At 33.9% G+C, this 11,993-nt stretch overlaps 1 protein-coding gene across 1 annotated transcript; it reads right to left on the reverse strand.

The window, feature by feature from the left end:
• Positions 1-6,563, reverse strand: LOC107819486 (MADS-box protein J2-like). Its single transcript, XM_075231248.1, has 8 exons — positions 6,257-6,563; positions 4,279-4,360; positions 2,969-3,030; positions 2,257-2,356; positions 1,468-1,509; positions 1,328-1,369; positions 957-1,096; positions 1-335 (listed from the first exon to the last, which is right to left on the reverse strand). The coding sequence occupies exons 1-8, from the start codon at positions 6,439-6,441 to the stop codon at positions 251-253; spliced, it is 738 nt and encodes a 245-aa protein (XP_075087349.1). The 5' UTR covers positions 6,442-6,563; the 3' UTR covers positions 1-250.
• Positions 6,564-11,993: the final 5,430 nt, after the last annotated feature.

Here is an 11,993-nt window from a genome sequence, read left to right on the forward strand (position 1 = left end):
TTCCCAGATACCAAAGTACCATAATTCCGTTAAATTACAAAGGATACAGATGTTTTTGCATAGTACAGATGGGATCATCAGAAGTTGTTACTTTTGTAACAACTTATGACTTACATTATTGTCCTCTCTGCTTCAACAATAATTACAAGTTGCTAAATACAGATTTGCCACAGCAAAACGAGAATACAGAAATTAACATCATCGTCGTATTAGTTCATACAAGTAGAAAAATGGATAACTGATTATATTATTACAACATCCATCCCGGAATAAATCCATTCATATTGTTAGCAGTTGCTGCTGCATTAACCTCGTTTCCACCCATGGGACTATATCTGCATGGGATTAAATTTCCCCAAAAAAATAAAAATTAAGCGTATTATAATAAGTAGAAAATTCAGAACAATGCTAATTATTACTAGAAAGAGATCGCTCTAGCATATGAACAGTGGATGCACGTGCATTTACTGTCCGGACCGGGAACCAGGGGGCGGAAGAGGGTTCGCCCTAACTCCCTTTGCCGAAAATAACACTGTACTTATAAGTCAAAATACTTGTGCCTCTATATATTATATTTTGAATCTTCTTAACACAGTCCAAAAACATAGCTTAGTAGTCAAGGAAGTTCAAATCTTTGTAAGGTTGCTGGCTCAATTCTCACTGGCCATAGTCTTTTTTAATTTTTTAACTTTTTCTTTTTTGAACCCCTAGCGGAAATCTTACCTCCCAAACTGACTTGGACTATATATATGTATGTGTAAAATGAAAAAAGTAAGACAACAACAACAACTAGGTGCACTCAATGCACTAAATCATGGATCCGACTCCGTAAAATGCAACAACAACAAACTTAGTATAATCTCACAAGTGATGTCTGAAGTGAGTAGTGTGTACGCAGACCTTATTCCTGACCTAGTGAAGGGGATCCGACTATGCAAAATGTTTAAAAGAATTACCCAAATTGAGGAGATGAATTCAATCCTAGAGGTTGAAAGAATCCCTCAGTTTGTGGAGGGAGCTGACGATTATGTTGCATTGTTTGTCCTCCATTATCCCATGACAATCGAATTGGAATTCGAGCTGCACTTTCTTCCAACTGAAAAACATGACAAAAAATGATGACTAGAATATATTTTTTTAAAAATTTATTTCACTCCCTTTTGATCCCCTTTGTTGGAGCTATTACTTATTTGATAACTCGAACCCATAACTCTAGGGTTGTAGGTGGGGGTGTTCGACCATATGAACAACCCCTCTTGTCAAACATAAAGTTGACAAACAATAAAACTTAAAACAAAAAAATTGTTCTATTAGATGATTTTCATACCTTCCTTTTGAGTTGTTTATTTGCTTCAGCCATCATTTGCTCCTAACGAAGTTACAGCCATATTAATTAGAAACTTTTATATATTAGATCTTGGATTTCCTTTTGATAAGACGAATGGATTTTGTAATGCTAAGGTGTACCTTTTGCTGAAGGTCTGCGAGCTGATCCAGCATGTTTTGAGTCTGCAAATACATAAAATTGGTTGTTGGAAAATGCATTAGTGTAAATGAATTTTTTCACAATCACGTCACCTAAAAGATAACTATAGGTAGTTATCGATAATTAGTAGAAAAAGTTACCTAAAAAATAAAGCATACATACTAGCTATAACAAATTAAATTACATTGTTAGTGCAAACAGTATCTTTAGGCTCGTATAAGTTAAATCCTTACATCATTTAAGTCTTATGTGAGGTATCTAGCCTAAACTTAGCAATTTGAATGGTCTACTAAACAATTTCGTACCACTACACAATAATAAAAAAAAAGTTGCTCAAGATCATATAGGGAAATAATACTCATTGCCCCAACCACGAGGGAACATTACGATAAATCAAAGTAGTAAATATTTAAGAAAAACAACAAAATCGTCATGGTTATCAGAGGTGGATCAAAAATTTAAATTATATGAATTTAACCTTTTAAGATTCTTAACAATAAAAATATTATATTTTTAAAGTTACGAGTTCATATGTATACTATTTTGTTGCAACAGTAATAGATTTTACATATAAATTTATGCTCCGCAACGAAAGTTAAGGTTTCAATTAAACCCATAGCTTTAATGCTACCCCCGATGGTCATCACCAAAACTTATGAGAATTATATTGTATGAAACTAAAATTTTCACTTGGAAGTAACATCAAATCATATCCCATATTGAAATTAAATAATACTATTGGAATTAAAGTTAAATGTAAATTTAGTTACCTTCCTTGACCTGATTTGCTTCAAGGATGACTCCAATTGGTGCTCAAGATGATCAAGTTCCTTCGAATTTAGTGTGCCCAAATCCTCCCCAAGAAGATTTCTATTAAATTGATATATAGAGGAATATCAAAAGTACAATATTTTTCACAGGGAACTAATCCAGGAGAAAACTTATGTAAAAGCTAGAATTAATTCACTGAAGCGATAGTAACATGTATGTCAAATTATAATAATACATCTGAAAAAGAAGTAGAAAAAAAGGTGGTTAAAGGGATGGTAGTGATAATTGAACATATATCTATTGTGTTGAAGAAAGTGGCCGAGTCAAAAATTTATATAAGGTGATTGGAAAAACAAAATACTAAAGTGTCACCTTGGGATCTAAACTTGTGACCTAAATTAAAGAAAATTTTGAAAACTTTTGTCAAAACATTAGAATCTTCTATTAAGGTCGAAGGGATTCAACATCATATATATTATGAAAAATTTTATTTGTGTCCTATTGTACAATATCATTATTCGAAATGATCGAGTTTCGCTAAATTTCTTTCCACTTGTTTAAGCATTTACTTTTTGTTCATTTCTGGAATTTTTCTCAAGTGATCGAGTCATCGGTAACTTTAATCTGAGCTTTGGATTAAAAGTTATTCTTATTTTTGAAATTATAATCCTTTTTATATGGGCGTCAAAGGATGTTTAGCTAATAACTTACCTCTGAGATCGTTGAAGGAGCTCAACTCTAGCTTTTAGCCTCAGATACTCATGGTAGTTGCTCTGTCGAAAAATAATGCCATTTAAATTTGTCACAATGTAAAGATGAATGAAGAACTGCATCTTAAATTTTTTTTGAAGAAATGCATATAGTATATCTAAAGCAAAAGCTATTTAGCTATGTTGATTCAATCCTTCAAAAATATTACTGTACCCTTGTCGTATCCTTAAAAAATAATAATGCATTTTTGAAGAATTCGACATGAAAGCAACGTCGTTTTTGAAAAATTCGAGCAACAGAAATTCCGAGAGACACCATCCTAATTTGCTCGGAACACAATTATAAATATAAAATGCAGATAGTATTGCGCTCTGAAACATGAAAATTTTGTAAGCAATTGATGATTCCCATTATAGCGAGGTGTTAGCCGCCATTTATATTGATGAGTGTGATGACTATGAATTTAAATTGGTTTGTTGAATTGTACCATAATTTCATTTAAAAGTTTAAATAATTAGACAGAACGTATATTTATTCAATTAATTATATGATTTAGCTGTTTTAATAAAATAGTTAATCATCACGAGAGACTGAAATTCAAATCTCAATGGAGCCAAAACGTACCAAGTGATCTGTTATCATTAGCATAAGGTCTAATGAGCAGAATTAACGATACCTAGATTAACTAGAAGGTAGCTACACCTAATAAAATAGTTGAGATGCGTCTGAATTGGATCCAAATACACTATTATTACTAGGAAATGAATGGACAAATGATTTCTGAAATGTGTTGATAGAAGGGAAAATTGTGCTTTTAATTAGTTCCACTATATGCCACCAGTCGCAAACATAGTATTTACCGAACATAATCAGAGATCACTCTGTAAGGTAAAACCAAGTGTAAAATATTTAATATCCAAGACTTCATGGCATTCTTTCTCATGGTATTGTCCAAATCACTATCATTTCGATATGCTAGAAAGGAATGTAGAATTGAAATTTTAGAGGAGATGAAAGCTTTAGGTGATATTTTTTTCATTTGTCCAAATTTTAGTGGACATAGTTATTTGATATTTGTGCTGATGGAAGGTAGTAGGTATTCGTGAAATTAGTCGGTTCGCACATACTGGTCCGAATACCATGATTTTTAAAACCCCCCATGTAAAATAGGAAATGTTTACCTAGAAACTTATAATGCATATATATAAACAAACAAGTAATAATAGTAATATTCTTGATATATAGCCTACGATCAAATTATACACATCATACCATATATATATATACGAGATAAAGTAGGCAAATACTACCTGAGTATGATTACTAGCTGATTGCATCGGGTCCAAAGAGGCGTAGCTGCACTGTTGATACTTTTCAAGTGTTTGCATCATGCTTCAACAATTATACCAAAACATAAAAAAAAATATAAAAAAAGGAAAAGCAATAGTCATTTTCCTCGAACCTATTATAAGAAGGAAAAATTGAAAACTCTATAATTGTAAATGAAAAAGAAAATCCAAAAGACGCTTTAAAACATATAGTAAAAGATCTAGGGCAGGCAACCTAGTGTACAAGGTATTCCGTATTCACATAGGGTCCGGGGAAGACCGTACCCAAAGAATATGATGTAGACAGCCACTCTAATTAACTGATTCCACGGGAATCTGTGACCTATAGGTCACACGAAGAGAACAACAAAAAATCTAATTTACCAGAAATGAAGTCTTCTAAATGGCCAGAAAGTAGAATTGTGAACACGAGTAATTATAAGTAACTAAGAAAAACATCCATTAGTCCTTATTTCTTATTCTAACAATTATGTTACTTCCAATATCATAAATGAAGATGACTATATTTTTTTCTTAATCATTTCTGAACTATTGGTATGTTTATGAAGAAGTAGGCCTAGGGTATTTCTAGGTTTACTACACATTCATGTTGTACGGAGTTCCTACACAACTCATTTGACATACCATTTTAAATGTTTTTTTTATCCAATATAACGAAAATATTTTTTTCAAAAACTTGAATAATAATATAAACCTTGCCGATTTAGCAAAACTCATTGTATTTTTTGCTTTGTTAAAATATGAAGCATGCTCCTCAACCAAAAAGTTCATTGTATTAGTACCATAGAAATACAACAATTATCTCTTGTTTGAATTATAATCTTGCTGAAAAAAGGGATATCAGATCTTGGGAAATCATGACATTTTGGAACTATGTTTTTTTTTCTAAAGACAAATTATCTTTGATCGTGTCCAGTATCACAAGTTTCATACACATTTACCTGATCAAGATTAGGTCATGTTATTTATTTTAATTTGCTTAAATTATTGCAGATAATAAATTAACTATATATTTCTCATTTCATGATACTTACAAATATACGCGGAGTCACAGACAATTATCTGCTGGATATATACCTTGGAAATATAAGTTAATATTCTGTTATCTTCAGGAAAAGATTAATAAAGCTAATTATCTGTAACACCTGCATAAGCAGCCTTTACTCCTTTTAATTTCTACGAAATCAAACAGAAGTACTTGCAGTTTTGCACTATAAAACACGACAAATATATCTGCAAATCAAATCATAACAGTAGTGAAATTGTACCATGGAAAATTCTTATTAGGTTTACAGCCTTTTAGTTGGTTATCTAACAAGGCCTTAAACCACCACCGTCAAAATTTTCTTTTTTTTCCTTTTTTTTTAAAAAGAAAGAAATATCCACATATTATCTGCAGTCCAAATCTCGAATTGATGGATTCAAGAACAGGAACTAGTAATATTTACTAAAAAATGTAGAAAAAATAAAAGATAAATCAGATTCTTTTTTCAACTTAAAATAAATCAGATCGATTTTCTCATATATGAGAAAAAAAGGGAAAACAAAAAAGGCAGATCTTCAAAAGTATATATGAAGCTGGAAACTCAGTCATAATATTTGACATCCCATACAAAAAATCTTAGAAATAAAGATAAGAGGATTTATCTAACAAAATACGTTATAGTACTTGACCTAAATTTAGAACAATCAGATCTTGCATAAATTGAGGTAAGAGAAAGAAGTAGTAGTAATTCTTATTCTGGAGTTAGTATATTAAAACAGTAAAAATAAATGAAGATGTTAAATACCATAAATTTGCAACTCCAAGATACAGACTTTCACAGATAAGGGTTTAGTAAAAACACATTTATAGACGCACAAAAATAGTATAAAGAAAATATACACAAAAAAACATTTATTTACACAAGTATGTATACATACATATAGATATTTATACCTAGAAGTGCTGCAGAATTCATAGAGTTTGCCACGGCTAGAGAAGATGATAAGAGCAACTTCAGCATCACATAAAACTGAAAGTTCATAAGCTTTTTTGAGAAGTCCATTTCTTCTCTTTGCAAAAGTAACTTGCCTGTTTATTTTGTTCTCTATCCTCTTAAGTTCAACTCTTCCCCTTCCCATTATTTTCTTTCTCTTTCTCTTTCTCTCACAGATACAGAAGAAGGAAAGAAAAACCCACTCAGTACAGTGTCTTTACTTTCTTTCTTCACCGTGACATGAAAGAGAGAGAAATAGAAATTAATAGAAAAATGACCGCTCTCAAAATAATTTATATATATATATATATATTCTAGTATATGTTATATACAAAAATATACAAATTTTAGACTTATTTTCGGCTACCGAATATAAATAGTTTCTAGCGCGGGCTAAAAGTGATATAACCCAATAATATGGAAGCCCTGGTCTCTGCTCTATCTTTGGTCACTTTGCTATAACCAGCTAGTTGTAAAAATTTATTCGCATCAGATTATATATTAAATTAAATATTTTAATCCTACTTTATATGATATATTTTTCTTTTTAGTTAGTCTAATAAAATCATATATTTTTATATTGAAAATAATTTAAATTAAACTTTTCATTTAACACCAAACGATATGATTTTATAGCCATAAAAGATTTATGATAGTTTTCAGGTTACACGTTTTAAAAGCCTTTTGTTCTTTCTTAACTCCCTTGAATAATCAAATATAAATTATGAGGTAGTAGGGAGTATAAATTGAAGTGAAAATACATATCATATGCTATAGTTAAGTGATAAATATGTGTAAAAAAATTACAGGTGATAAATATGTATAAAAAAATTACATGTCTTAGCATTCATGTGTAACACAGGATGAGAACTACTCCTTTTATCAAACCTCTAACCTTCTAAAAAAAACCAATCAACTTGGTGAAAAATTCTCAGAAACCTATTAATAGTCATACTACAGATTTTCACTTGAGAACTGAACCCTAAATTTTTACTGTTTTTAAAATATGATTTTCTATACCCTAAAAAGTGTATCTATATATGTAACTCTATGTATGTACGAAATATGTCCATGTGAATAACTTGAAGCAAAAGGGCACATGGAGTGACCCTATATAAGTAGGCTACAGGTTTACCTAAGGGAAGAGGCCTGTATATTACTTTTCTGATGTCGTTGCTTTTGTGGTTTTGGGTAAAGTAATGTTTCACATCGATACATCTTATTACCTATTGGACATGAATAACAACGTAAAAGTACAACCTTAAAAGTTAACATTCTCATCTTCAGTATTAGTAACGTGTCGATGCCTCCCCTACGAGGTATTTTGTTCTTTTTACGGTAGTAGTTTTTAATTACTTACATTAGAGTGGCATGGAGAATTGAACCTACACCTATAAGTTGTTAAAATATTTGATTATTTTATTTAAAAGTTTAAATTATTTGAAAATTATATATTATATATTATTTTCAATAATAGGCCGTGATGAGATTTCGAACTTACGACTTTTGCCTATTTTGTTACCAGGTTGTGGGATCATCTTAATCTTATCTAGAAGTTTAAAATATCAGAAATTAAGATGATAGTGTTAATTATATACTTAATTATCTTCAACAAAAATTCTCGCCAATATCACTAGACGTAAATTGAGTAGATTTCTATTCATGTTCTTGGCCTTTTGCTTTTCATATGTTTTTCGATAACTATAACAATATACCCGGTGTATTTCATTTCTCTACAAAATGGGAAATGAAATGTCACTGCTTGATAAATAACCTCTAAATTTAACGGGAAATATTTTGGTTGAAATATTAACTTATTGACTTCTGCATCAACCCTAATCACCAAATACCAATCACTTTTAAATATTTTAAAACTGCACCTTTTTTACCGTGGACTAATGCTTAACCTAAATAGCTAGATTAAGGCGCATAAAATTGTTCAAGTGTACAATTAGAAGTCCCCCCCCCCCCCTTTGGGTGTTTTCATCTAATAAGTCAATTAAATCTTAAGAGATACCGGAACATTTACCGGTCAATCCAAATTGAGCAGGTCCCTAATTTTCTCAATCCGTTGTTGGACAATTTCTTTGGCTTCTTCTGGATTTTCCTCTGCATATACTATTGTTATACAGGGCACGAAAAGCATGAGGGTTTTTAACTTCACTTGTATATGCATAGCTTGCAGTTAAAAAAGGAAGAGAGAGATCGGAATCTTAAAGTGTGTAGCCATTGATTATTAGAGATCAGCACTCTTTTATTTGCTCAATTGTCTCCAGTGCAGCCTAATTCTTTGTTCATGAGCTAAATAAGTGAAATTTTTTTTGATAATGAGTGACAGTAAAACTCGAATCACTCGATCTGTCTGCTCTGAAATCATATTGAGGTGTGTTATTAATTAACATTGGTATTAGAGTACAAATTTAGAAAGAGGTCATTTTTTTTGGAACGGACCAAAAAGGAAATAAGTTCACAAAAACTGGAACGGAGGGAGTACATGCTAAAGCAGCGCATAGAATAATCGTTGTCATTCTGATATGAAATATTCACAATCTCCATCATGTGCAACCGGAAATATAGTCAGTTGGAAAATCCTTTTGTGTTATTTGAAGGCTGTTAAAGCTGTATTATACAGACTTTAACTTGTATGAACCACAAATATAAAGAATTTTCACTATCAAATTATCTTTATATGTTATAGCTGTATATGGTCAAATCCAGGTTTGCCCTTCGTATAATTAGTCGAGATTGGAATGTGATGAACCGAGAGTCATCATTGTAACGTCGAGATCAGAAGTAAAGCCCGGTTATCGGGCTCAAGATACCGAGCTCGATTCAATATCGAGCTCGAGTCAATATCGAGCTCGAGTCAATATCGAGCTATGACATGACGTAGTGTTATCGAACTCAAGAGTCAGACACCAACCAATACCGAGCTCAAGATCCAGAGATCGACCGATACCGAGACCGACCAAGATCGATCTAAGAGACAAAGAGCCGTTGTAGCCGCACCAGGGAGAGAATCTCGACGGAAATTAGGGAAAAGATAATCAACTAATCTATCATGGGATCCCCACTATGTATCTTTTATTATATCCAAAATAGGATTCTTCCACTATATTAAGAGTGGGTATCATTTTTGTAAGGGCAGATTTCAGAGCTAGAGAAGAAAACATTGATACAATCACAAAGATTATTACACTGATATACATCAGGGATTATCCTTTTTTGATCTTTAACATTGATTCATCTTGCTTGTTTACAAATCATTCTCTACTCAATTTGGTTTGTATTTTCATTCCCTTTTTACAGTTAATATCTGATACATATTTCAACTTACTTTTTCGATTTGTACCGAGTTATATCACGCATCCTTAGAATTACATATAAATTCAACTCTATCCGTTTTTTGGGTAAACAGTTTGGCGTCCACTGTGGGGCTAAGGATAATAGTGATTATTTGGTACGAATCTCTGTGAAACACACTATTTTACACTTGCTCTTGGAAGTGTCTTTGATTTCAGGCTGAAAACGACGAATTCTCAATTAATGGCCCTACCTATCGATAACGAAGCTGGACTTCAAGATGAGAACAACAACTTAACGCCAGGGGGTGAAAGGCCACTTGTCGATCCCGTTGGATCTCGGGTCGAAGAGCCAATAGACGTTAATTCACATGTGGCCATCCAGACAAACCAACGTTCCGACCCTGAAAATAGCATCCATGGTGGAACTCGATCTGCAGCTCGAAATACCCAAAACGCTAAGGAAAACAGAATCAGCTTGCGTATGATTTTTGAAATATTGTAAGCTCAACAAGTAACAATAGCCCAGTTGCAGAGCCAAACCCAGGCACCAACCAGGCTCGAGCCCAGTCCACCCCAAGAAGTTACCCACAAAACGGGGCCAGCTGTAGTGAGGTCAAATGAGCAAGAATCGGGGACTAATCCCGAAATTGTTAAGATGCTCGAGGAACTGACAAAATGAATAGAGTCAGGAGAAAGGAGGATTGAAGCAAACGACAAAAAAGTGAAAACGTATAACTCCAGGGTTGATCAGATCCCGGGGGCACCACCGATATTAAAAGTCTTGGATTCCAAAAAATTCGTACAAAAGCCTTTCCCCCCGAGCGCAGCTCCGAAACCGATCCCCAAAAAGTTTTGCATGCCTAAAATTCCTAAATATAATGGAACGACCAAAACACATGCTTAACTTGAGTTTTATTCATAAGTACAGATATTACCAGTGCATCGTTATGGGGTTGCATGATTCCTTCTGCGTCGTCATCACTAAAGGACAAGGTTCCTTTAGGGGTGTAATCCTAAGACCGAGATCGCTTCTCTCTTTCAATCGACATCTTAGTGCGTTTTAGCACTAGCCCTTGGGGGATGTTCGTCCCACCGATGATTATGTGGATGTGGCACTTATTGTTCGTTTTGTCTTCTTAAATCCCTGTTTTTGAAATGGTTTTTGGCCCGGTCACTTAAAAATCCTCGAAGGTGACCTTTATTGAATAACCGGGCTACCTCCTCTCTCAATTGCCTGCAATCTTCCGTTCTGTGGCCATGAGTGTCATGATATTCACATATTTGATTGGGATTCCTCTGGGTTGAATCGGTTTGTAGAGGTGGGGGCTATTTAGTATCTTTGATGTGTCTGATAGCCGACACGATGGCAGATACATCGACATTAAAGTTATATTCCGATAACTGCGGTGCTTCCTTAGGTCCAGTATGCCTATCGAACCCATTCTTATTCATCAGCCCCCGATACCCTTGGCCTTGATCACTTCTTTTATTGCTTTGTACAAGATTACATTTTGGTTCGTTAACCCTATAATCTCCACTATACGGCCAGTATCGGTCCCTGATCGGCCTTTGTTCTCGGTTGATGTCTCTTTTAATAACGGACCCAGAACCCAACTAGTCGTCTTCGACTCTAATCTTCGATTGATATCGATTGTGAACATCGGCCCAAGTAACAGCTGGGTACTCGATCAGGTTCTGTTTCAACCATCGTGAAGCTATCGAGCTTCGTTCGTTCATACCTTGAGTGAAAGCTTGAACAGCCCAATCGTCTGTGACTGGTGGTAGGTCCATTAGTTCCATTTGGAAACGAGATACGAATTCTCTTAGCATCTCATTATCTTTTTGTCTTACCATGAAAAGGTCAGACTTTCTGGTCTCGACTTTTATGGCTCCAACATGTGCTTTTACGAAAGAATTTGCAAGCATAGCAAAAGAATCGATGAAGTTAAACGGTAAATTATGATACCATATCATTGCCCCTTTTTACAGGGTTTCACCGAATATTTTCAATAATACGGATTCGATCTCGTCGTCTTCTAAATCATTCCCTTTGATGGAACATGTGTAAGAGGTGACGTGTTCGTTGTTGATCCAGGTAGTTCGGCCAACATTATTAGACCGAAGGTCGTAGAGCAGCTCAGTCTACAGGACCAGGTCATGCCCGCAACCCTGGTTCTAAACGGATTCAATATGGCATGTGAAACTACTAAGGGCGAGATAATCTTGCCAATAAACTTGGCCGGGACCATCCAAGAAATGAAGTTCCACGTGATCGAATGCGACATGAGGTATAACGCTCTTTTTGGGAGGCCATGGATCCACAATATGAGAGATGTGCCCTCGACTCTCCACTAGGTTCTAAAATTCCCAACATCGAAGGGAGTCAAAATGG

Source organism: Nicotiana tabacum, chromosome 15 (genome assembly GCF_000715075.1).
Source record: "Nicotiana tabacum cultivar K326 chromosome 15, ASM71507v2, whole genome shotgun sequence".
Lineage (NCBI taxonomy): Eukaryota > Viridiplantae > Streptophyta > Magnoliopsida > Solanales > Solanaceae > Nicotiana > Nicotiana tabacum.